This window comes from Geotrypetes seraphini, chromosome 3 (genome assembly GCF_902459505.1).
Source record: "Geotrypetes seraphini chromosome 3, aGeoSer1.1, whole genome shotgun sequence".
In the NCBI taxonomy this organism is placed as follows: Eukaryota; Metazoa; Chordata; class Amphibia; order Gymnophiona; family Dermophiidae; genus Geotrypetes; species Geotrypetes seraphini.
The window spans coordinates 337,210,401-337,237,045 of NC_047086.1; the positions used below are offsets into that span (position 1 = coordinate 337,210,401).

The 26,645-nt window shown below is 41.9% G+C and overlaps 1 protein-coding gene across 5 annotated transcripts in view; it reads right to left on the bottom strand.

Annotated features, from left to right (window-relative positions):
- The window catches only part of XPO1 (exportin 1), a 555,220-nt gene that overhangs the window by 314,385 nt on the left and 214,190 nt on the right, over positions 1 to 26,645 (bottom strand). For all 5 annotated transcript variants that reach the window (XM_033936440.1, XM_033936441.1, XM_033936437.1 and 2 more), the window contains 2 exons: positions 24,094 to 24,291; positions 2,981 to 3,119 (listed from right to left, as the gene is read on the bottom strand). In XM_033936440.1, coding sequence (XP_033792331.1) covers positions 2,981 to 3,119; positions 24,094 to 24,291 — 337 coding nt within the window. The remainder of the gene's footprint in view (positions 1 to 2,980; positions 3,120 to 24,093; positions 24,292 to 26,645) is intronic.

Consider the following 26,645-nt stretch of genomic DNA (forward strand, 5'->3'; position numbering starts at 1 on the left):
CTGAAGGAAATGTAATCTGAGTTGTGATAGAGAAACGATGACTTCCTGAAATTCAAAGTGCTTTTGAGTATCTAAATAACTAAGAAATTTAGGCAAAAGTGTAATGAGGAACTCAAAATAAGTGACAAAATGGAAATTGTAATTGAGGACTTTAGAGGACATCATGGCATTTTGATAGATGTGACGTCCAAATTTGTCCATAGTTTTCCCTTCTCTTCCAGGAGGAACGGTAGCATAAACCTTGGAAGGATGGGATCTTTTCAAGGAAGACTCCACAAGTAGGGATTGGTGAGATAACTGTGAATTCTCAAATCCTTTACAATGGAGAATTTTATATTTGGAGTCTAATTTGCCTGGAACAGCTGGAATTGCATAAGGAGTCTCCAGGCATCTGGTAAAAGTTTGAGACAAAAGCTTGTGAAGAGGAAGCTTAAGTGACTCTGCCAGAGGTTGAGGAAGATGCATTGACTTCGAGATACTCCTTAGAGTATTTGGAACCAGCATCCAATTGAATGTCCCAAGTCAACAGCCACCTGACGAAGAAAAAAGGAGAAAGATAGCTGATCCAGTAGTGCCTTGCCTCGAGAAGGACTCGAGGTCGTCGAGGCAGCCTGGGTCGAAGATGAAGCTTTGGCTGGAAACAAGGCATCAAAAGAATAGGGAGACTTGGACGAAGCAATCGAAACCGCTAAGTCCTCGAGGTTTGGAAGTGGAGACCTCGATCGAGGAGTCGGTGGTCTAGTAGAAGTAGGTGTAGATCGAGGCTTAGTTGAAGAAGGACGCTCTTTAGAAGAAGAGCTATGCTTGGAAGGATGCCTCGATGAAGGTCTCGATCGTTGGTAAGAACGGTGCTTGGAAGCAGATCTCGAAGATTGAGGAGACTTCGCCCAGGAGAGGGAAGAAGCCGATGCTACCAAAGAATGGATAGGACTGGAGGCTGTGGATCGAAGCTCCAGAGGCTTGATGGAGGAATCTCGATGCACTCCCAAAGACTCTGCTTCTTGTATGGAGTGTGAGGATTCCTGCCAAGGCACTTGCAAAGAATCTGCTCCTTGCTTCACGTGTTTAGATGCCAGACCAGACACTTGCAGAGACTCTGCTCCCTGCATAGAGTGTGTAGACTCAGACTGAAGCATAGGAAAAGGCTCAACCTTGCGGGAATCTGCAGAATGCCCAGGCTGGATTAGAGTAGCTAGCTTCGGTCCCATTTTGGTGAGGAACTGAACAAATTGCTGCTCTAACATGGTCTGGAAAGAAGCCGGCAAGGATGGATCCGCATCTGAAACTGGATCACCTGCCTTGGCTGGACGTTCCACCGAGGCAGTGGAAATGTGCTTCGACTTATAAGTCTAAGGCATCTTAAGCACTACCGGTGGAACTGTCTGCTGAGCTATCTGACCTGAGGAAACAGGGAAAGATACAGCAGACGTCGTCGAAGAAAGAGCCGTTGCAAACGAGGAAAGTCTGATGAGGCTCGAGGTCGAAGCAGTGGAGGCAGGAGGGCCCTCGGTCGAAGGCGAGACCAAGGTCGGCTTCGGAGTCGAAAAAGTGATTGAATCCAATTGGAAGAGCTTCTCCACTGAAAGTAGACAACGTTGAAGAGTAGCATAGCGCTCACACGACTTCGGGTGATATTGTGGCCCAAGGCACTTGAGGCACCTGTTATGTGGGTCCGTGAGAGAAATCGCACGCTGGCACTGGCTACACTTCTTGAAGCCTGTAGCTGGCCGGGACATAGAAGGAAAAACAGCCACTTCAAGGTTGAAGCCCCTGGGCTGAAGCCGAGCGGCTTGCCCCGGCAGCCGAACGGAAGAAATAAGATTTTTTTTTTAAACTAGAAATAAATAAAGGAAGTACAGCGATTTGTGAAGAAAAATAACACAAACCGTGCTGAGAGAAGGCACGAAGTAGTTAAACACAGAGAGTCAAAGAAGGCCATCTCGGCTCCGCGGAAAACTGAGAACCGAGGAGACGCGCCCTGTGCTGGACGGGAAGGCACTTGCGCATGCGCAATGCGGCTGACTCGAAACTTCTAGTTTCTTCAAGCAAGTCTGCTTGCGAGGCTTCGGCATTGAGGCTCCGTCGGTGACATCACCCATATGTGAGAAGAACAGAAATACTCCTTCAGCCTCTGTGCAAAAGGGACATCTTGGTGAAGTAGGAGTGTTACAGAAATAAATTTGGAGTGCATTCTTTCTGCAGAGGCTCGCAGCCTGGGGAAGGTAACCTGTTTGTCCAGAATAACACACCTATTCAATCATTAAAAACCTAAACAGTATGAAACAAGGAACTAATAAAATCCTCCTCATTCTACTGCTAGATTTGATTTCTCACAAATTCTTTTTATACTAACCCAATGGAAGTTGAGAAGGTGACATTCATATGAGAAAAGTCTAAAAAGGTTAGGGCTCTTCAGCTTGGACAAGACAGCTGAGAGGAGATATGATAGACATGCTACAAAATCCTGAGTGGTACAGAACGGGTACAAGTGGATCAAATTTTTACTCTGTTTAACATTACAAAGACTAGGGGGACACTCAAAATTACAGAGAAATATTTTAAAACCAATAGAAGGAAATTTTTTTCACTCAGGATAGTTAAGCTATGGAACATGTAGCCGAGGTTGTGGTAAGAGCCGTTAACATAACTGATTTTAAGAAAGGTTTGGACATTTTTCTGGAGGAAAAGTCCATAGTCTGTTAGAGACATGGACATGGAGGAAACCACTGTTTGCCCTAGATTGGTAGCATGGAATGTCGTTACTTTTGTGTTTTTGCCAGAAAATAGTGACCTGGACTGGTCACCATGAAGACTGACCCAGTAAGACTGTTTTTACATTCCTTAATTAAGTTAAGTGAATCAGTGTTGGTATGTTACAACTGTTCAAACCAACATCCAAAGGTTTTTAATATTTCTGAGCCTGATAATCATTCAGGTCTAGCACATTTCAGGTTGACAAATGGTAATTTAGTTTACTTACCCAGTGTTTCCCTCATATTTTTGTACAAGTTAATGGAATCTGTATCCTTCATGAACTCTCGAACCACTTCTCCTTGATCATTTTCCACAACCAGTACTTCTTCTGGTTTTGCCATTCGACTAACCATTAATAAACGGACCTATACAAACAAATAAGTACTGAAATAACTACATCTGTTTAATTCAGTGGTTCTCAACATTTTTTCATTCTTGACACACCTGACGGACAATGTTTGCATACACAACACAATGCATTATGATCTTCATTGACCTTTTGTCTGATACAATATGGCTGTTATTATGAATTCAATGTAAAAGGCCTATCTCCTGCCAATAGGTGCAGCATAATTAGCTAATTTTCTTAATGGAAGTTACCATTCAAAAAGAAAAAAATATTCTGACTCAGATAATTTTTCTAGTAATACCAACATAAACCTCTCCAATACAAGGCACATTGTGAAATACAAAACCTGAGAAAATCCTAACTTAACATACACATTATCAAGCCTAACATATAACAGCAGAACTAGTTCCTATGATACCAGCACTACAAATATTACGCAGGGCCCCAGAACACCAATACATTTACTACTGGTAAAACAGAGTAACTGGAACTGCTATAGAGTTATACACAAACTACCTGCAATCAGAACATGCCTCAGTTACATGCAATACACAAACCCTCACCAAATACAGGGATCACAAATTAGAAATAGAAAGAAATAAAAAAATTTAACTGGGAACCCCAAGAAGTCAAACAAGGCATGTATCATAACATTAAAAAAGACTAATAAATACATTTCCTCTTGTACAGAACAAAATTAAATGACATTCCCAAGTTAACATATTCCACCTAAGAATAATAAATTCAAAACACTTTCTACCTTTGTTGCCTGGCCATTTTATTATTCCAAACATGTTGGTCCCAGTTTCTCTTTTCCTGTTTGTCTTCTGCTCTTTCTAGTGCATGCTGTCCATTTGTGCTTTCTCCAATTTCCTCTTTTCTTCCATTCCCTCACTGCATTTGTCTCAGACATACTTCCTCTGTTTTGTCTGCCCACTCAAAATTTTAAACCTCTCAATCTTCAGTCCTCCACCCATATTCCACTTACTTATTAACTTTCCATACTCCTTTCTCCTAGCTCTTGTTCTCTGGCCTCCTTTTCAGTTCTTTTACCCACTTCCCATTACTACACTTCTACCCTCCGTACTCATCATCATCCTTTCACTTATTATCTTGAGAACCCCCATGGTTTCTCCCACATGGTTTCACCTATCCAAGCATTGTTTTTCTTCCTTCCTATACATTTGTAGCCCAGTATCTCCCATAAGAATGTAAGAATAGCTTTACTGGGTCAGACCAATGGTCCATCAAGCCCAGTAGCCCGTTCTCAAGGCAATCAATCCAGGTCACTAGTACCTGGCAAAAACCCAAAGAGTAACAACATTCCACGCCACTGATCCAGGGTAAGCAGTGGCTTCTCTCTTGTCTTTTTCAATAACAAGACTATGGACTTTTCCTCCAGGAAATTGTCCAAACCAGCTCTTACCACCACTCCCTGTTCTCTTCAACCCATCTCTCCTCCATTCCTATGATTTAGCAACTCCCTCTCTCCTTCATCCCATAAAAATACAGTTTCAATGTTCAGCAGGGCAGAAGTTTGGCGGGAAGGAGGACTGCAGTTAATCCAGCTACATTGCAGAAGAATTTACAAAGCCCAATGCCCTCCTCCTTCCAGGGTTGTGAAGGCAGCAAACTGTGCTCTAGAAGTGAAAGCCTGCTAACTGCAGTTTGATGCGTACAGAATATAAGAAGGAATATGGCATCAGGTTTGAATAGCTGCATCTTTCCCATCTATTCCTTCCATTTTCCCATAGTCCAGCATCTCTTTCTCTCTTCCCAAGTCTGACATGTTCCCTCTCCCATAGTTTGGCATCTCTCCTGTTCTCCTCCCCAGCAGGTACAGCACCCATCTCCCAGTCCATCAAGCCTGAAATATTTGCCTGCAACAATAAAACACTACCTGAGATGAACAGGAGCCTTCCCTCTGCTGTGTCCCACTCATGAGTAAACAGGAAGTTGAATCACAGGGGCAGACCACAGCAGAGGAAAGACTCTGGGTCAACCCAGGCAGGATGTTATTGCTGCTGATGCCAGCCAAGCTGCGTTTGAGGTATCGAGTTGGGGGGCGGTGAGGGAGAGAAACTGAATCCATGGTGGAAGGTGAGAGGAAGGGAGGGAATGGAAGAGACATTCTGGTAACTTAAAAAAACGAAACAAAACTCCACTGCGTGTGGTAGCCTTGAAACATACTTTCTGGGTCCTCATGATATCATCACAATACACTAGTTGAGAACCACTGCTACATCTTAAAATATTTTTTGGGTCACTGTTATAAAATATAAATAAATGGAAAGCAAAAATAGGAAATGAAGAATATCATTATGTTTATTGCAGTTTTCAGGATCTCATTACATCTGGTCAGGTAGTACAATAGTATTAGAAAATACTCTCATGACCACCACCACCACCACCACAGCAACACCTCTGAATCCTGACTGTATTATTTCTATTCATCAAAACAACCTATCACTATCTACTATCTGCTTTCAATTTCTCCTGGAAATGTCCAGACTAACAATTGTAACTTGACACATTCTTGATTCTATGTAATAATAATAATAATAATAACAACTTTATTTTTCTATACCGCCATAGTCAGGCGACTTCTAGGCGGTTTACATTGTAAGAAGGCTGGACATTGTGACCAGCCAGGAATTCTTCCAGCGCAGGTCCCAGTCAAGATAAAGGGAAAAGAGGTGAAACCAAAATCCCGGGTAGGAATTGGTAAAGAACAGATTGGATCTGAATTAAATAATTTCCTGGACCACCGGGGGAGCCCAAGAGGCCCTTGGAATACTGCCAGGGCTGATACAACAGGGCGTTTCCCCAGAGTATATAAGCCTGCCCCTGACAACAGGAAAGGAAGCCGGTTAGGGAGGAAGCTTAGGCTTTGCCTCCCTAGGGACCCTGACGAGCCAAACAGGGACAGAGAGCCCCAACCTATGGAGCTGGATGAGGTTGAACAACCAGAGGGTTTGTCTCATTCTGAGGAACTTATGGACTTCCAAGAGTCTTGTGCTGGTGAGAATGCTAACCTACCTGAACCAATGCAGGTGAACTGGACTCTGAGCCACAAACAGTGAGTGAGTTTTGGAAACTGTTTGTGTGCTGTTCTTTTGTTTTTGAATGCTGATTTTTGCTGTGAAAGTTTAGAGAGAGTATTTGGGGGAGAGGTTTTGCTTCCACCTGGGAGGGAATGTGAAAGTCTGTTTGAAAGACTGTATTTTTTGCAAAACCTACTACTCTCTCTCTTCTTCCTGGCAACCTTGATTATTAATTGCCAGAGGCTTTCTTATTTTTTTGTTATGAACTGCAATCTAAGTAAAACTTGAAAGCTGGACTGTAGCTGTTTTTGAATAAGGAAAAGGACTGCTTGGTAGCAGTCAGAGTGAGCTCTCTACTGAGCCCAGGTCTCAACAATTGGAGAGACTTAAGAAGCAGTGAGAAAAAGGAAAGTTGGAGTTAATTAGTGCTGCTTCAATTACTCTGCCATTTTGACAGTATTGCATGTTTTTTTTTATATTTTCTTTCTTGGACTTCTGTCTGGAATTCTGAATCAATGAAAGTATTACTTACCTGATTGGAAGGATTAAGTAAAGAGAACTATTTGTATAAACTGTCCATGTGTTGGAACTTTATTTGTGGTGTTTTTTTCACTTTTGAAAACCCGATCCTGCAGGGTGACTCCAGGCCGGGTCACACGCTTAGGTGCAGTTTAGTGTAGCCATCAGAATTGCAACAAAGCCCTGTTCGGGGTTAAGCTGGTGGCCACAACATTCAGCGAATAATAAGTACAGTACAATACTAATACAATACAATAAATCCACATATAATACAGTAGAGTGAGTCTAAATACAATACCATACAATAAGTTTAAATACAGTACTGAATAAAGAGTCTAGATGCAGTACAATAGTCTAAATGGTAAACTTACATACTAATTGTAGATCTAAGGGTAATGAGTGTCTGAAAGATTTAGAACCTCCGTGAGAGGGGTCTTAGTGGGGGAGGGGACCGTTTTAGTCAATGAATTTAGTGAATAGGGTGGTTTTGATCGATTTGCGGAAAGTATTATAAGTCATATTTGGTTCGTTTATGTGATTTTTCAGCCAGGTTTGCTGTCTGTTCGCTTGGAACTTAAAGGTTCTGTCCAAGAAGGATTTGTATCTGCAGCCTGTAATCTTTGGGTATGCAAAGATGTTTTTGTTTCTGGTCGTTCTTGTGGGGTTGTGTAGGGTGAAGTGAGTTTGTAGGTATGAAGGTGCTAGTCCCCAGGCTTGTTTGAAACAGGTGCAAGCGAATTTGAATAGAATTCGCGCTTCTATTGGAAGCCAGTGCAGCTTTTTATAGTAGGGGCTGATGTGGTCGTTTTTTCTTAGTCCGAAAATTAGGCGAACGGCGGTGTTTTGTATTAATCTCAGTTTTATTATTGTTTTTTGTGGGATGCCTAGGTAGATGATGTTGCAGTAGTCAAGAAGGGATAGGATCAGTGCCTGTACCAGCAACCTGAATGATGAAGGGTCAAAGTATTTCTTTATGGTTCTTAGTTTCCATAGCGTGTAAAAGCATTTTTTCACTAGTGAGTTTGTGTGGTCAGTCATAGTTAGGTGAGTGTCAAGAGTGATACCCAGTATTTTTATGTTTTTGGAAATTGGGTATTCGTGATTATTTATTTTTATCGATGTTCTCGTAATTTTGTCATTGGGACTAGCCAGAAAGACTTTTGTTTTCTCTGCGTTTAGTTTTAGTTTGAAATTTGTGGTCCATTTATCGATTTCGGTCATTGTGTTTGAGAGATTATCTACAATTTCTTTTGTGATGTCATTTAAGGGTATAAGGATGGATATGTCGTCCGCATAAATGTAATATATTAAATTTAGTTTTTGTAGTAGGTGACCTAAGGAGGCGATATAGATATTGAAAAGTGTGGGGGATAGGGGGGAACCTTGAGGTACGCCTGAAGGGTTTTTCCATGGTTTAGAGTAGTTTCCATTGCTGATTACTTGGTAGGATCTGTTTGTTAGGAACTTTTGGAACCATTTCTTTGCCTTTCCCGAGATTCCCATTGCTTCAAGGCACAGTAGCATGATTTCGTGGTCAACCAGGTCGAACGCGCTGCTGAGATCTAATTGTAGGATCAGTGCGCTTTTGCCTTTGCTAAAGAGATCATAAAGGTGGTTCAGCAAGGAGGCTAGGACAGTTTCTGTGTTGTATCCTTTTCTGAATCCTGATTGGTGTTCGTTAAGGAGGTTAAATTTGTCCAGGTAATTGACTAGTTGAAGGTTGACCAATCCTTCCTGTATCTTTGTGAAGAGGGGAATGCTTGCTATGGGTCTGAAATTGGGTGTCAGAGCTGGGGAGGCTTTCTGATCTTTGGGGATTGGAGTGATTAGTATATGGCCCATTTTTTTGTTTAGTGTTCCGTTTGCAAGGGCGGATGTTAGCCATGCAAAAAGTTCCTTTTTAAATTCTAGGGGGGCAATTGCTACTGGAAATGTCCAGTACTGCAATGCTACTGGAAATGTCCAGTCTTCTAATTTGTAATCCGCTTAGAACCGCAAGGCACAAGTGGAATAGAAATCACTAATGTAATGTAATGTAAAACTGATGTTTCAATCATCATACTGTAGTTTTCTTCATGGTATGCTGTGGGGTTTACAATTTGTCTTTATATATAGTGGGACCTCAAACCGATTGGTTGAGGCTTGAGGTGAATAAGGCCGGAAAGTCCATTGGCCATCAATCTGAATTTTGGTGGGAAAATCCATTAGTCTCTTTTCAAATTCTCTGGCAAGTTTAATGATGTTCTCCCCATGAAGCTGAGATGAAAAATGGGCTTAAAAATCAAGTTTCTCTCAATGTCAAGTGCAAAAGATGCCAATAAAGTGCTCCTCCCAAAAACGGAGTCAAATTAAAGTTATCTACTGATGGACATTATCAGAGGTAACTATTTCTTCTAATTCCTGCCTTGCAGAACCACCAAAGGAAAATACAAAACTTAACCATAGGAAGCGAGATTTCAGTTGAAAACCAGTCTTCCAAAAAAATCTGTGAAACAATTCTTGTGGAGCAACTGAAAGCAATCAAATATGTAAGCAGTATAAATTACACTTGTTCCCTTGATTATTTTCCCAAGATTTCAACTTATTCATCAGGAAGTATCTTTAAATAGTAATGACCATTAACTTGCCGATTTCAGAGAAAAAAAATTATACTCGAGATTGGTATAAATACACTTATTCTATATTTAAAATTTATAAAGCTTAAGATTCAGTTAATACAGTTTACACAATTGCTTTGCAGTACAAACTGAGGATTCGCTCTCCAGGCTACAACAGTTCCCCACATCTTGGAGATGTTGGCATGGGAGCAGAGAGTAACTTTCAATCCAATGAGCTGTGTCTTCTCCAAGCTGAAAAGCCTAGCCTCTTTAGCCTTTCCTAATAGAGAAGTCATCTCATCCCCTTTATCATTTTCAGACCTTCTCTGTACCTCTTAAATCTGTTATATTTTTTTTTTGAGAGGTTGTGACAAGAATTGCATACAGTATTTGAGGAGCAGTCACACCATGGAGTGATACAAAGGCATTAAAACAATCTTATTTTTTGTTTTTCTTTCCTTTCCTAATAATTCTTACAAATTATATTGCTTTCCTACCACTGCTGCACAATGGGCAGAGGGTTTCAACTACGTAATGACATGGGGACGGATACCTGGGGGACGGTGACAGAGCCCATGGAGACGAGATTAGAGCCTGCGGGGACAGGGAGAAACATTGTCCCTGTGTCACTCTCTAAAAACCTGAGACTGGTATCAATATGTAAAAACTTTAACACATTTTAACAATTGGCAATTGCCTCACACCGCATGCTCGCAGTAGACTTTTGAATCTTTAAGATTTTATTCCCACTCTCAGCTCTTGGACTGGCCATGGATTCTTGGGGAGGGGAGGGGAGGGGGGGAACTGCTTATATTGTTGAAAATGTTATTTCCTGAATGGTACTACTGTTTGTATTTGCTTCTTACTGCTGGAATAATAAAAATCATTTAAACATAACAATTGGCAATTGAATTCAGTGATTTAAAAAACTGCAAAAACTGCTTTTAGATTTAAACGAACTACTGTTAAATTACATCATTTGTGTCTTGTCTGCCTTTGATGTGGCAACAACAGTTGATTGCTGATCAGACTCCTACTATCTGCAACGCCCTTCTGTTATGTGCCCAGCTTAAGCTTCTTACTGTTACTGCAACAGATTCATCCAATGTTGCTAGCATCAAAGAACATTTCCAACATTTAATAGATTAATTTTCCTGTTCATCCACTACACAGTTTAAGTTCTCTTTTGCACCCATGTCTAAACAATCCAATTACCTTCCCAGATGATATAAAAACATAGACAACTGAATCTTAGGAAAGGAAGTACCAAACTCAGATCAAAATACACGGCTCTATTTGTAATTTATAAACAGTTGTATATATATATATATCTCTTTTAATCTTTTTATACTTTAACTAGTCTTATAGCCCGTTACATTAACGGGTGCTAGAATATATGTGTATGTGTCTGTCTTTATGTCTTTCTTTCTCTCTCTCTCTCCTTAGCCGCTTTCTGTATTTCTGTCTTTCTTTCTTTCTTTTTCCTTGGCTGTCCACCACCATCCCATGCCTGCTCCCCCTGTCCATTCTGCCTTCCTTTTACCTCCCCTGTGTCCACCACCACCCCTTCACTGCTCCCCTTATCCAGCAGCAGCCCTTCTCCCTTTGTTTTATCTCCCACCTGCTAGAATATATGTCTGTCTGTCTTTCTTTCTGTCTCTCTCCCTGCCCCTGTCTCTTTCTTCTTTTCTTTCTGTCTCCCTCCCTCCCACTAAATGCCTTTCTTTCTGTCTGTCTCTCTCCCTGCCCCCTATGCAGCAGCATTTCTCTCCCCCCCCTCCACTTCCCTGTGCAGTAGCCACATCAGCATTCCCTCCCCATCCATTTCCCTGTGAACTTGTGTCAGATCCGTGAGGAGGAGTGAAGTGGCTTGGAATTGAGTGTGCTGAATCCTAGGAAAGGTGGCAGTCGGGTGAGTAAGTGTGCCAGATTGGGGGTGGAATGGGAGCAGGGCAGTTGGGGAGATACAGTAAAAAAAAAGGATGTTTATGGGTGAGGGTAGAGTTTTGAAAGTGGTCACTGAGGGAGAAGTTGGGAAACAAATGAACTGGATGGGAGGAGGGAGATAGTTTTGGTGTCTGTCAGAGCAGTGGAAGGAAAGAGCAATTGAGTGAATGTCACAGCAGTCGAGGATGGGAAACAGTTTTGAAGTGTGTGTGTCACATGGAGCCAGGGCAGTAGAGAATCTGGGTCAGACTGTGAGAGAGTGTCTAATCAGGAATAGTGGTTGGAAAATAAGTGTGGATGGAGGGATTGGGAGAGTGTGAATCAGATGGAGAGAGGAACGGAATTGGGTTAGTGGGAACATTAATTAGTGGGAGAGGCAGTAAGGAATGATTAGTGAGTTTGCTAAGACATTGGCGAGTAATAAATGTGTAGTGGGAGGAGGGGAGGAGTCAGGGTCGGAAGCATACTGGATGAGTGTGAAGGGAGGTATTTGGGTAGTGAATGAGCCCTGTCAATTTGAGGAGAAGGTAAGGTTGGTGTTTATGCTGCATCAGCCAAGTCCAGCAGGTTAAATCTACTGAACTCAATGAGTCGCACTGTGTTTTCCCTCGGAAGTTGTTCTGCAGGGGAGAAGGGGGAGGGAAGCACAGGTGGGAGTGTCACACATCTTCCGCTGGCCTCAGACTCCAAGAGCCCCCCTCTCTTCACACGCATTCGGAGACCGGTCTCTCCTCTTCCGCTTCTCTAACCCCCTGCCAGTCCAGCGCGTCTCTCCCCGTCTCCTCCCTGTGCGCGCACGCTCGCTCTCAGGCTCCCCACCCCATCATCCTAATGTCAAACTCATACCTGAGGCCGCCCACCACCACCACCACCACTTCCGCAGCTCGCTCGCGCTTCGATACCCCGTCCCCTCTGACGCGGCCTGCCTCGCCGGAAACAGGAAGTGGTGGCGGAGGGGGGTAGGGCTGGATGCTGGATAATCGGGGAAAACAACGTTCAGAGGAGGGAGGCTGCGGGGCCTGTCGCGGACGATCTCAACGGCAAACGGAGAGAGAGGGAAGTAGCCCTCCCTCCCCCCCCTTTGCGGGAGTTGTATGAGCGGGTTGGGCGTGGCGGGGGAGGCCCTGACTGCCCCAGCTGAGTTGTCATGTGTGACGTAGGTAGTAAGCGCGCATGCGCATTCTTCCCAGCACATCCCGACAGAAAAGGGATCAGGGAACACGCGGCGCGAGTGCGCATGCGCACTTAGCTTTTTATTATTATAGATAAACAGATTTAAATATAAAATCTAAGTGTTCAAGGCTTCTGCAAATGAGGATAGAGTTAACGAGGATAGAATGGAGATGCAGACTGCATGCAGGGATGGGGACAACCTATGGGGAAAGGGACAAATTTGTCACCATGTCATTCTTTAGATTGAACATAACAACAACACCTAGATCCTTTTTCTGGGTAGCGACTCCTAATGTAGAAACTTCTATTACATATCTATAAATTTAGATTCCTCTTTTCCAACCTGCATTACTTTGCACTTGCACACATTAAATGTCATCTGTCATTTTGATGGCCAGTTTTACAGGGTCCTCTAGCAATTTAACCACTTTTGAGTCATCAGTAAATTTAATTATCTCACTAATTATAACCATCTCTAGATCATTGATAAACATGTTAAAAGCAGCAGTCCTAATACAGATCCCTGGTGATTCCCACTAATTACCCTTCTTCATTCAGAATACCCATTTAACCTTACTCTCTTGTTTTCTATATCTTTTAACCAGTTCTTAATCCACAATATGACATTGCCTCTTATCTCATGACTTTCTAATTTCCTCAGGAGTTTTTCATGAGGTACTTTGTAAAATGCCTTTTGAAAATCCAAATACAGTGGTACCTTGGATTTCGAGCATAATCCGTTCCAGGAGCATGCTCGTAATCCAAAATGCTCATAAAGCAAAGTTCCCCATAGACAATAGTGGCAACAGCAATGATTGGTTCCAGAACCCGGGATATGTACCTGTCGGGGCCGGGTGCTGCAGCGCCGTCTCCTCCATCCGCCTCCTTGTCCGCCTCCTCCGTCCGTCATGAAGAACAACCCCACAGTGCCGCTTCGGGGGGGATGCCTTTAATGTGCCAGCCGCCAAAGAACCTGCAGTGCCGCTTCAGAGGGATGCCTCCTCCATCCGCCGGCCAGCCCTCCATGTCGGATGCCCCTTGCATGCTGGAGAGCCCCCACCCGAGCCCACGCAGCCGAGCGCTGCCCCACCCGCACGACGCCAATGATTGACCCTGTGTGCGTCACACGGAACGCGCGGGGGAACATCACCCGGCCGCACAGGCCCAGACAGAGGTCCTCCAACCTGCGGAAGGCACCCAATGTGGAAGGCTGGCCGGAAGATGGAAGAGGAATTCCCCGAAGCGGCACTTCCTGGACTGTAAGTGCTCGTTTATCGAGTAAGTGCTCGTTTATCGGGGCAGTGCTCGGTTTGCGAGTCAAAAGTTTGCTGAGTGTTTTGCTCATCTTGCAAAACACTTGCAAACCGGGTTACTTGCAAACCGAGGTTCCCCTGTATATAATATCAACTGGCTCACCTTTATCCACAAGTTTATTCACCCCTTTAAAGAAATATAATAGATTGGTAAGGCAAGATTTCCCTCAACTAAAACCATATTGGTTTTGTCTCATTAATCCAAGTATTTTGTTCTTTACAATAGTTTCTATTATTTTGCCTAGCAAAAGGACAAAAGTCAGGCTAAGTCTATAATCTCCTAGATTACCATATCTTTTGCTCCATAAAATGCACCCTAGATTTAGAGGAGGAAAAACAAAGAAAAAAATATTCTGAACCAAATTGTGCCTATGAACCCAGCCCCCTAGAAAAAAAGACAAATATACTGCAGCAGAAAGATTTTGATCACTAAACTGAAATCCTACCTTTGTTGTCTGGTGATTTCTGGTTGTACTAGATAGTTCTTTCTTACCTTCCTTACTTCCTCAGGCCCAACAATTGTCTTTCTATTCTCTCCCTCCTTTCCGCCTTATGTCCTGAGTTCTTGCCCCCTCTCTCTCACTGCCTTCTAGCCTTTGTCCTTCCTCCCTCACCGAAGCCTGCCAGACTTCCTCCCTCCCACACTGAAGACTACCTGCCTTCCTCCCTGCCATGCCAATTCCTCCTCCCTAGTCCACCACTTGCCAACTGCTGCTGCAACTCCACGAAGCCTGCCTTCCATCCTGCCACGCCAATTCTTCCTCCCTGGTCTGCCAACAGGCACAGCCACCACTGCAGAATGACCCCTCTGAGCTCCACCACCCTTCCCTCCCCTGGAACCAGACTTTTTAGCAGGCGCCATAAGGAGCACAAAAAAACCCTTCACCAAACCTTGGTAAACCCCAACCTACCAACACCAAATAACCAGAGGCTCACCTCCCAGGCCATGCCCCACCAGTTCCACTAGCACACCCACACCAAGCTACACCCCCCCCCCCCCCCACTGAACACATACATCTCTGAAATTGCCACAGGAACGATCCTCAAGGCCCCACCGCAGGAACTACAGCACTGCCATCTCAAGAGCCCGAAGATCCCTCCACAAAACACCAAAAAGCCGGCTTCTCTGACCAAAATGTGACTCCTGCATGCTTGGACCGCAGTGCACACCTGACGCCACTGTCGTGTCAGCAAAGGCTGACTCCTGCTGCCGATACGGCAAATGCTAATGCCATCTGCCGCAACTCCATGAAGGGCCGACGGCGTGCAATCGGGCCCACAAGTCTTGCCCCGACGTTGACATTGGGGCAAGACTTGTGGGCCCAATTGCATGCCGCCGGCCCTTCTCTTTCTTTCCTGCGGCGACGGTGGGGGGGTGTGGCGACGAGGAGCAGTACAACGTGGGGGGATGGGCGGGGCCACTAGCAGCAGCAGCAGAACACCGGGGGGGGGGGGGGGGGGCGTGCAGAGGTGTATTCACTCTATAAGACACACCGATTTTACCACCCCCTTTTGGGGGTGGAAAAAGTTCATCTTATGGAGCGAAAAATATGGTACCTCTTAAATCCATTTTAAAAACTGGTGTTACATTGGCCACCATCCAATCTTCTGGTACAATACTTCATTTTAAAGACAGTAAGACAGAAACATGATGGCAGATAAAGGCCAATTGACCCATTCACAGTAACCATTATCATTCCCTCTCTCTAAGAGAACCCATGTGCCTATCCCATGCTTTCTTGAATTCAGATAGTCTCTATCTCCACCACCTCTTCCGGAAAACTGTTCCACGCATCTTCTTCCCTTTCTGTAAAAAAGTATTTCCTCAGATTACTCCTGATCCTATCACCTCTTAATTTCATCCTATGCCCTCTCATTCCAGAACTTCCTTTCAAATGAAAGAGACTCGAATTATGCGCATTTACACCATGCAGGTATTTAAACATCTCTATCATATATCCCCTCCCCTGCCTTTCCTCCAAAGTATACAGACTGAGATCTTTAAGTCTGTCCCCATACTCCTTATGACAAAAATCATGCAACATTTTAGTAGCCTTCTTCTGGACCGACTCCACCTTTTTATATCCTTTTGAAGGTGCAGTCTCCAAAATTGTACACAATATTCTAAATGAGGTCTCACCAGAGACTTATATAGGGCCATACCTCTTCCTATGCACCTACTGGCTATACCTTTCTCATATGCACCCTAGCATTATTTTTCCTACTGGCCATACGTCTTCCTATGCACCCTAGCATCCTTCTAGCTTTCACAGTCACCTTTTCAAGTTTCAAGTTTATAAAAAAAAATTTTAAACCGCTTAATCAGGTTTCTAAGCGGTGTACAATATAAAAATTACATAAAAAACAGATTAAAAGTTAGGGATACTAAACAATACCAAAATAGCTTATTGAAACACATAATAAGACATTTGGACTTACTTCAAACAGTAGGAGAGAAAGGGAAGAACTACAATCGTGAAAGAAATAGCACAACAAAAAGGGGAAAGAACAATAGGTTAGGGTAAAAAGTGATAAAATTTGTTTGTTTTCGTCCTTAAAAGGACAGTTATTGTCCAAAGGCATCCTGGAACAAAAATGTTAATTTTGATTTGAATTGTTTTATTATAGATTCACTGCGCAAATAATTGGGCAGTGAGTTCCAGAGAGAAGGGGCAGTGACAGCAAAATTATTGGAACGCAACGTGTTGATTAATTTTAATGATGGTATGACAAGAAGGTTTTTTGACATTGAATGAAGAGATTTTGAAGGACTATAAGGAATTAAAAGTTTGTCAATAATTTTTGGTTGATTATTTAAACGTGTTGTAAAAGTTAAAAGTAAGATTTTATAACTAATTTTATGTTCAACAGGTAACCAATGTGCGCTGAACAGGAGAGGTGAAATGTGATCTTATTTCTTAGTGCCACTAATAATCTTGATAGCTGTGTTCTTCACAATCTGAACCTGTCTAATTTCCTTTTTTGTAATGCCTTTATAAAGGGCATTGCAGTAATCTATGCAAGAAATTACTAGAGTGGATCAATGTATTCAAGGAAGCTGGCTCTAGTAACTTCACAAGAGAACGTATCATTCTAAGACGATGGAAACATTTCTGGACAACTGTACTAATGTGATAAGAGAATTTACTGTTGAAAGTGACTCCTAACACTTTTAAAGTAGGGACAACTTTAATAGGGAGCGATTCAAATTTCAGGGGAGCCTGAAGAGTTATTCCTTCTTTGAAAGGAAAAATCATAAGTTTTGATTTATTGATGTTAAGAGACAATTTGTTTGAATCTAACCATGTTTTAATTTTTTCTAATTTATGGTTTATGGCTACAACCTCCTCTATATTGTTAAGATCAATGGGATGGATTAATTGCACATCGTCAGCATACACAAATGTGGTAAAGCCAATAGATTGGCCCACCGTCAGAATAAATGTGCTCTGTTATTCTCTGAAATGTTGAACACTGTTATAGTATGTGATGCTAAACTATTTCTGGAGCAATATAAACCAATGGGAATGGATAAGAATGTATTTAAGGTTGTAGGTGTATATGCAGGAGTTGTCAAATGGGAAATAGCAAGAACATGGTCATCTGTTAATATCCCTTCTACGCCTCAGATTATTCAGGGCATATGGCATACATTTTATCTTAGTAAATTGACAGCTATTTGTAGGAATAAATTAACTCGATTCCCTAAGAGGTGGGAATCATTACAGGCTTGGTATGTTAAATATAATACTGAATGAATGAATATCGAAATCTACAAGATAGTAATATTAATAATTAGTGCTCTATTTAACTCAGATTGCTTTGACCTGGGAGAGATTTAAAATTAAAATTTGTTTTGGAAAAGTGAAAGTATTGTATTTTGGATATCCCTAAAATAATTGTATTGTTATGTATTGTGTGTGTGTTTTTTTTCTGTAATAAAAATGTTTTCAATAAAGATTTATAATTTAAAAAAAAGAGAAATAGAGAAAAGTGCGCCCTTGGATTTAGAAATGTTCTATGAGAGTTTGTTTTGTTGGAATCAAGAGCTAATTTTCTTGAGTTTATTGTTGATTTCTAATATTTCCTCTGGAGCATTTGCGTTTAAAAGGTGTGTTATGCCCATGGCTGGCCAGGGCATGGCAAGTAGTCACTTTGGCTATTAGGTGTGAATCAGAGAATGACACGGTGACAAAATTCATCACCGTTCCCGTCCCCGCAGATAACCGTGGGAAATAATCCCATGTCATTTTCTAGTGTCTATTTCAACCTCGGTCCTTCTACACCAGCATTCTTCAAAGCAAAGCTTGAGGGTCAGTGGTTGTGCTCAATTATACTCTGATTCTTCCCTCTCTCCTTAAGGAATGACATGAAGATGGTTTCCCGCGGTTATCCACGGGGACGGGAACGGTGATGAATTTTGTCACTGTGTCATTCTCTAGTGTGAATCTTCATGTCTGCTTGCTTTTTAGCTGCAAGCCTCGCCTTACATCTGTGCCAAGAAAATTAGGCAGCCTTTTCATGAGAGCAAGTTGTTTATCATATCTCTTATACTGTTTCATGTCTTGCCGAGGAAGGGCTCTCAAGCTACAGGGATAAGGGAGGGTTCGAGCAGCGGTTAACATTCCATCTGTGAAAGTTAGGAGATAAGGGAGACACCTGTTGTTACTGCAGAAACAGCAGTGTCTGTGTGTGTGTAAGAAATTCAGCACTTTCTATGCTATAAAAGACAGAGTCACAGACTGGACTTTGAATCTTGCTGCAGCCTCTGGAGCAGTGGGTTGGGTCTCTTCCCTTGATCGAACAGATTCCCGATCAGTATTGGAAGGGGGCGTGCTAAACATGGTGAAGTATTTTGTTTAGTGTCTATTTCTTGTCTTGCCATTGTTTAGTGTCTATTTCTTGTCTTGCCATTATCTGATGTCTATCTGCATTGCTTAGTATTATCTGATGTATTATTTGATGTGTATGCAATAAAGTATCATATTACTCTGGAGCTTTGGTGGAGGTGACTTCTATATACCCTTGCTAGATAAATACGTGGGCAGAACAGAGTGAAGCAGTTGAACGTCGTCTACGTACATGAAGACAATAAAACCTATGGCTTGAGCTATGGTAAGTAATGGACTTGTAAAGATGTTGAAAAGAAGAGGAGAAAGAATGGAACCCTGTGGGAGTTTGCGTGATGGTAGAGGATGTGGCATTATTGAACCTGACTTTGTAGTTCCGGTTTTGAAAATAGGAAGATATTAATGATGAAAAAGGGAACCAGAGCTTCTCACCCTGCTAAAGATGTATGAGAACTGCATACCATGGGTGGTGAGGCCAATCTGGAGCCACTAGAAGCCATAAGCCGGAATGCATCGCTATCCAGTGGATGACCAGACCTATCTGAGGCCACGGGGAGAACATCATACAGGAACGCTTGAGCCAGCCAGGGCCAAACCAATGCATCCGACCCTAGCTACCCTGCTGTTCGTCAACCAAAAAGGTGTCTTGCTTTCGAGATCTCTGTCGAAGCCAACAAGACCCTATGGGGCAAACCCCGGCTCTTGTAATAGTAGATGAAAAGGCTCCTGAGACCAGGAAATGTCAGCCGAGGAAGACTGCCGGAATATTGGAAACTCCGGTCCCATAGGCCACTGAGAAAGGAAGAATAAGCGCTTTCTCCCAGTGGAATGTCACTGATCTTTCGAGACACAGAGAGAGAGAGAGAGAGTGAGAGAGACAGAGAGAGTGAGAAACACAGAGTGAGTCCCCTCACGATGTACATATGCCACTGCCATGGTGAGGAAAATTGACATCGCTGATCTTTCTGAAGGGGCTGAAGAGCAAGTAGCGCCATCCAAATTTCCAAAACTCCAGACGAAAGGTCAACCAACGTTGTGGACCAGGAGTCCACTACCCCTGAATGGAGCAGGCCCTACAACCCAACAGGTTGGCATCGGTGCTAAGAGTTATCCACTCAGAAATCCGAAGAAGCCAGCCCTGGCCGAGAGCCACCCTGAAGCCACCAGCTCAAATTGCAGCCTCTAAAGGTAGGAAAACTCAGCGGAGATCATAAAAAGAAGAGGTAATCCTGTCAACGGCATATAGTCACTCTGACCCAGAGGATCACCTCCAAGGAGGCTGCTCGAGCCGCAGAACCTGCAGATAAACCCAGGCAGAGAGAGCTGGACAATCCAAGAGAATTCTAATCTGTTGATGAAGGCTTTGTCTACTTGCCCTGAGAAGAAACACACGATCTCATCTGGAGACGAAAAGAAGCCCTAGAAAATCCAGAGACTGGGAGGATGCCCTGCATCTCTTCCTGAACTTGCCCATGCCTGCAGCAGAGACACTACCTAGAAAATGACACAGGGACAAATTTTTCCCCGTCCTCGCGGGAACTCATTTTCCTGTCCCATCCCCGCTAGTTCTTTGCCTGTCCCTGCCCCATTCCTGCAAGCTCTGTCCTCATCTACACAAGACTCAAACACTTTAAAATCATTAGTGTTCAAGGCTTGTGTGGTTAAGGCAGAACTTACATGAATAGGGCAGAGACAGGGACAAAACTTGCGGGGACAGTACGGAGAAATTAAGTTCCTGAGGGGAAAGAAATAAATTTGTCCCTGTGTTATTCTCCAACAATACCATCCCCACCATGTCTTCATACACCCGCTGTCCCAGGAAGGGTGTACATGGCCCCCTGTTGGCGGAAAGCCACTTGAACTACAATCACTTGGCCAAAACTGCGGGTGCTGTTGCAAGGCCAAGGGGCAGAGCTGTGAACTGGAAATGCTGATGCAAAATATGAAAATGTAAAAACCTGTGATCCTCTGGGCAGAATGAAATATGGCAGTAAATCCTTGGAAGATCCAAAATAAGTGAAAAAATAAGAAACAGAAGCAGACAATCATCAAAAGACTTCTGCTCAGACTCAGACAGCATATTTCCTGGGACATCAAGTCTGCTCTGCAGATGGACATTTCTGTACTTCTCAGAAGGGAATCACCAACCACCACTACCTTACGCCTCCTAGTGGTCACGGATCCAGTAAGTTTGGGGATTTCAAACTTTGGTCCTTTCTCTCCCTTGGATGCTCTCATCTCCTCCACTTCCAGGGCAGCATATCGGTTCTTCAGTTCAAGGGTGGGTGGAATCACAGTACTAATCTTGCAGGGTTCTGTAATCTGAATCCAGCTGTCTTCCCTCAGCACTGCCTCTTCTTTCCCACTGCTGGAAATCTTTGATGCCTCATGAATCATTTTATAGATGAACATATTACTAATAGCTCTACAAGTTTATTTATCAATTCCATCAGTACTCTGGGATGTATATCATCCAGTGTAGGTGATTTGCTACTCTTATATGTGTCAAATTGACCCATTATATCTTCCAGGTTTACAGAGATTTAATTCAATTTCTCTGACTCATTAGCATTGAATACCATTTCTGGCACTGGTATCTCCCACCACATCTTCCTTGGCAAAGACTAATTCATTTAATCTCTGCTTAGTCTTGTCTTCCCTGCGTGCCCCTTTTAACCCTCTGTCATCTAGCAGTCCAACTGATTCATTTACTGGCTTCTTGCTTTGAATATACCTAAAAACAGTTTTTACTATGTGTTTTTGCCCCTAATGTAATCTTCTATTCAAGGTCTCTCTTTGTCTTCCTTATTAGTGCTTTGCATACGACTTGCCATTCCTTATGCTTATGCTGTTTCTTCCATTTTCTTAAGGATTTTATTTTAGCTCCAACAGCTTCCTTCCCCTCACTTGTTAACCATGCCATCATTAGTTTGTTATAATTCTCTGGTGTCGGGTGATACTAATCCAATCACAATTCCAGCAGATAGAATCTGGACAACCTTTGAGTATATATCTGAGGCCCAGGTAGCAAACCTATGTCATAAATTAAGATCCTGCAAATGTGCTCCCTTCATATCTATATGAGAAAATTCCTACTCGGTCCATTTCATCTCTTACCAAAGTTATTAATTCTGCCTTATCATCAGGTCTTTTTTCTGCAAAGATGGGTCACATTGTTCTGTGCCCACTATTGAAAAAAGCTGACTTAGACCCATCCTCACCGTCTAGCTATAAACCTATAGCGAATATTCCTCCTCTAACCAAAATGTTAGTCCATTATATCTGTTCAGTTTTAGAGAGATTTCCAATTCTTTTATTTTGACAACATGGATTCAGACCTAATCTCAGTACCAAATCTCTACTGATCTCATTAATCTCTAAGGTTCAGCAATTGCAAGTGCGCAATAAGTATGCAATTTTGCTACAATTCAGTCTATCGGCGGCCTTCGATGTCGTTCACCATGATATTTTGATTTACCAACTTTCTGAGCTAATACAATTCCAGTCTTAGACTGGTTTTCAAAATTCTTACGATCTCGCTCATATATTGTTAATATGAATGGTACCATGTCATCCTCTTGGAAGCCTTTATGCAGAGTCCCACAGGGAGCACCTTTATCACCTATTCTTTTCAACATCTACATGACTACTTTGAAGCTTTTCTGTTTATCCCCCTGCGAAACACTATTTATGTATGCAGATGACATCTTTGTTCTCCTTGAGATAGACTTGAATCTCACTAACCTTGTTGGGAATATAAAATAATGTATAACAAAACTTCATTCTTGGGCCCTTACTGTACAAATGAAACTGAACGAGTCCAAAAACAAAAAGTTACTTTGGCTTGGCCCAAAATTAAAGCAGCTACCTTCATCCATTATTTTGCCTTCAGGATTCTCACTACAGATTGACTTCAAGTAAAGTTTGGGGTGTCATTATAAATTCAACATTTTCATTCAACGACCATCTTAATTCTCTGGTAAAAAAAATGTTGTTTTTTTTAGTCTTCATATGTTGAGGAAAGTGAGATCCCGTTTCCATCAACAACACTTTGCTGTCCTTGTTCAATCAATCATCCTTTCGAGGCTGGATTATTGTAATTCGGTCTATTTAAGCTTGACCAAGAAAAGCTATCAAAGACTTCAACTGATCCAGAATACTGCTGCTAGGCTGATCTTTGCAAAAAGTAAATTTGATCATGTCTCTCCGCTCCTGCAAAAACTTCATTGGCTTCCAATAATTTCCAGGGTTTATTTTAAAATGTGCCTGCTTAACATTTAAGATCTTGCATGGCATCCTTCCTCCTTTAATTCTCCTGTCATGGAATTCTGTAAGATCTGACATCTGTAAGATCTAACATTACCGGATCTACTCAAAAATTAAAACTGTCCTTTCCTACGTTGAAAGGCGTTACCTACATTGGCAAGCTAGGGAAGTCTCTACTTTTCAAAATTACTGAGCTGTGGAATCATTTTCCTATTAAACTGCACGATCTGGGCTCTTTCCAACCATTTTGAAAACATCTGAAAACTTGGCTATTTTCAAAGTTTTAAATTCTATATTGTATCTGTTCTCCTTTCTAATTTCTTGAAAACCATGCCGAGCTCTACTGTTATAGAGAACATAAGATTTAGTTTAATTAGGTCTTCCTTCCTCCTTTTATAGTACATGGAATATATTTGGTCTGGGCTTCCAGGATAGTATGGTAAAGCTACTACCAAACCCCAAGGTTGTGTTGACAGTAAATAAATGAAATGTGTGTACTGAGCTTCACTGCAGCCACGCAATTTCCTCAGATGGTAGGCAGAGATAACTTTGTCCTAGATCAGGGGGGTCAAATGTCAGTCCTCAAGGGCTGCAATCCAGTCGGGTTTTCAGGATTTCCCCAATGAATATGTATGAAATCTATCTGCATGCACTGCTTTCATTGTAAGCTAATAGATCTCATGCATATTCATTGGGGAAATCCAGAAAACCTGACTGGATTGTGGCCCTCGAGGACCAACATTTGACACCCCTGTCCTAGATCTTCATGGCAATTTTTATTTTATAGCTAGACTGCAAAAAACTAGAAGTTACTGGCTAACTTTTTGAACATGGTAAACAAAGACAATACCAAATCCAAAGTAAAAGCGTCCATTAAAAATAAGATGGTTCAAAGCGAAGAAAAAGATTGACAAGGTGGGTCACAGGTAACAGTTTTTCCAAGAAAAAAGGCAGGAACATGGGAAGTGCAAAAAAAACTATTTTCAAACTTCTCCTCCTATTATCAAATTTTGGACTGTTCCTCAGACTAAAAGTAAGGGCTGCTAAAGAGCCCAATGCTAGAATAAAGAAAGGATTTGATATTTACAAAAAGCTCCAAGTGTCATTTTGGTATCCAGTAACCTGCAATAAGAGGTGAACACTTTTCTCCAAACAATGTGCTAAACAGAATTGTTAGAAATATAGGATATCATCATTATTTTTTATTGGTTGTGGTATAATATTTTTAAGCATGTTCTGTAAAAAAAAAAAAATACTAGGATCAGAAATTTAAGTAATTACCTTAGACAGAACTGGCAAATAAAGTTGTCTCCTGGGAGGAACATCAAAATGTTGACTTCCAGAAAGCAATGGGGAAGCCGATGTTGAAAATGGACTCTCTCTGTATAACTCAGCAGCCAAATGATTCCAGTATTCAAGACATATCTTAAAAACTTCAGTTTCTTCCACTTCAGACACAAGTAACATATAATGAAGGGCCTAAATAAAAAGAGGGCATTTACATAAAATGATTTCAAGACTTTCCACAGCTAACTATGGGGTCCTTTTACTAAGGTGCGCTAGCCATTCTAGCGCGTCCATTATATTATATGGATGCGTTAGCATTTAGTGTGTGCTAAAATGGCTAGAGCGCCATAGTAAAAGGACCCCTATCACAATCCAATATTGACCTTTTATGAATATCAAGATTTAGTGTTATAAACATTATCCATTCTATTTCCTTTCAATATAAGAAACTTTTCACCAACAGAAGCATCCTTTATATTAAAACTCCTTATATCAAAATACTATTAGAAGAATTTGAATGATTGCATTTATTGTGCAAATAGAATGCTAGAGCATACAAACACTCACAACACGCAAATAAGGGCAAGAAACGTTAAGTATAAGGTTTCTGACAATCTACATTCAGATTTCTTCATATATTAAGGCAGACTGGGCCTAGGGAGTCAGGCGATTATGCACTAAAACACAGGAGAGGAAGAATGAATGTTACTGTAAGGATAATGCTCCTCTCTTCCCCCCCTTTAATAAGGTGTTAAAGGATGACCCTTTGAAGGCACTTCAACCTTTAGATCATTAAGTATTACAAAATTGTATTGACATAATGAATCAAAATAGAGGAGAGAAAAGTGTTGCTAATCTAACAGAAAGGAAGTGTAGTATCTAATCAAAGACCACATATACTAGGTAAAGTGGATACTATGGATTAGATGAAGTATTTTCAACTAAAACTAGAAACTTCAACACTTGCTGCCAATATAGAGGGCTCAACCTCTATAAAAACATTATAACAAAATTACAAACATGACAAACACTTCATTGTAAATCGCACTTTATACAGAATATGCTGCAAGGTATAGGAAAGTGTCATCCTTAATTTCGTTATCTACTTTGTACATTCATTCTTAATAGCTTAAGAATTCTGTGGCTTAATTTACATTCTAAATACTGATTGCATCAACTTAGAACTTACATTTACATTCAACTAGATAACTATAACGGAAGATTATGTTTTTGCCTCGATAATCTTTCCTGTAGAAAAGCACACGAGCCCTGAACGTGTGGATAGTGCACGAGGTATGCAGAAGGCAATGTCTACATTTTCAACTCCACCTCTCTGCATCATGGGCACTGCCTTCTCTCCTCAATTTGTATCAAAGCAGAGATAACCTTTGTGAGAAATGAAATAAGCAATTGTTGCAGAGTGTAATAACCCCAGTAGAGGGAATTTGTCTTAACACAGTTTGCATATAGCAATAAGAATTATTGCTGAATTAGGAGAAGGGAGGGGAGGCATTCCTGGGATAATATTTGTAACTACAGTCAACTCCACCTACATGCACGTCTTAAGCGCATGCTTCGGTTATCCACACCCACCACCATGATCCCGTTTTTTTACATTAGTCAATGGACGTAAACACCGGATATCTACAATTCTGATAAGCACACAACCCACTTATGCGCACTGATGTCATAGGTCCCGCCCCTATTCTTTCACGTTATGTTCACTCCAGTTAAAAGCAATCACATTCTGACGTGGATGAGTCATGTGTTTTAGAACAGCAATCTAGGCCTGGCCAGGTGTTCGAACTTTCAGGACTGCACCATGGCGTTGCCTGGGCTAAAATCATTGTCTTTGGCTGAACATGTCGATGTCTTAAAGAAACTTGATCAAAGGGAGAGTCAGGTCTCTATTGCAAAACATTACAGTGTTCATCCTAACCAGATTTCTTAGATTTATAAAAAAAAATGCAAGCCATATTGAAAGACTGGCAAAACAGCATCAATCCTACCAGAAAATGGAAAAGAATTGGGAAGGCTGGAGACATTGAACAGGCATTGCTGCGATGGTTTGCTGAAGCTAGAAGTCAACGACTGCCAATCAGTGGACCTCTGCTGATGGAGAAAGCAGCACAGTCATCTGAAGAACTGGGCACAGAAGACATCAAAGCAACACATGGATGGTTAGAGAGGTGGAAATTTCGCAACGGCATAAAATTTAAGAAGCAGCATGGTGATAAAAAAAGACGCAGATGAGTTTGGTGCAGAAAGATGGGTCATGGAAGTGTTGCCATCAATCATTGGTGGATAAGAACCATGTGATATTTCCAATGCCGATGAGACGGGCCTGATGGAACACTGGCTTTTAAACGCAGCAAAGCTGTTGGCTTCAAGGTGCTAAAGGAACAATTGACATTGTTGATCAGTTGCAATATGGACAGTAGTGAAAAGCTTGAGCCACTGGGTGATTGGGAAGAATCAAAATTCTCGGTGCTTCAAAAACATTAAATGCCTGCCTGTTGAATATGAAAGCAACTAAAACGCATGGA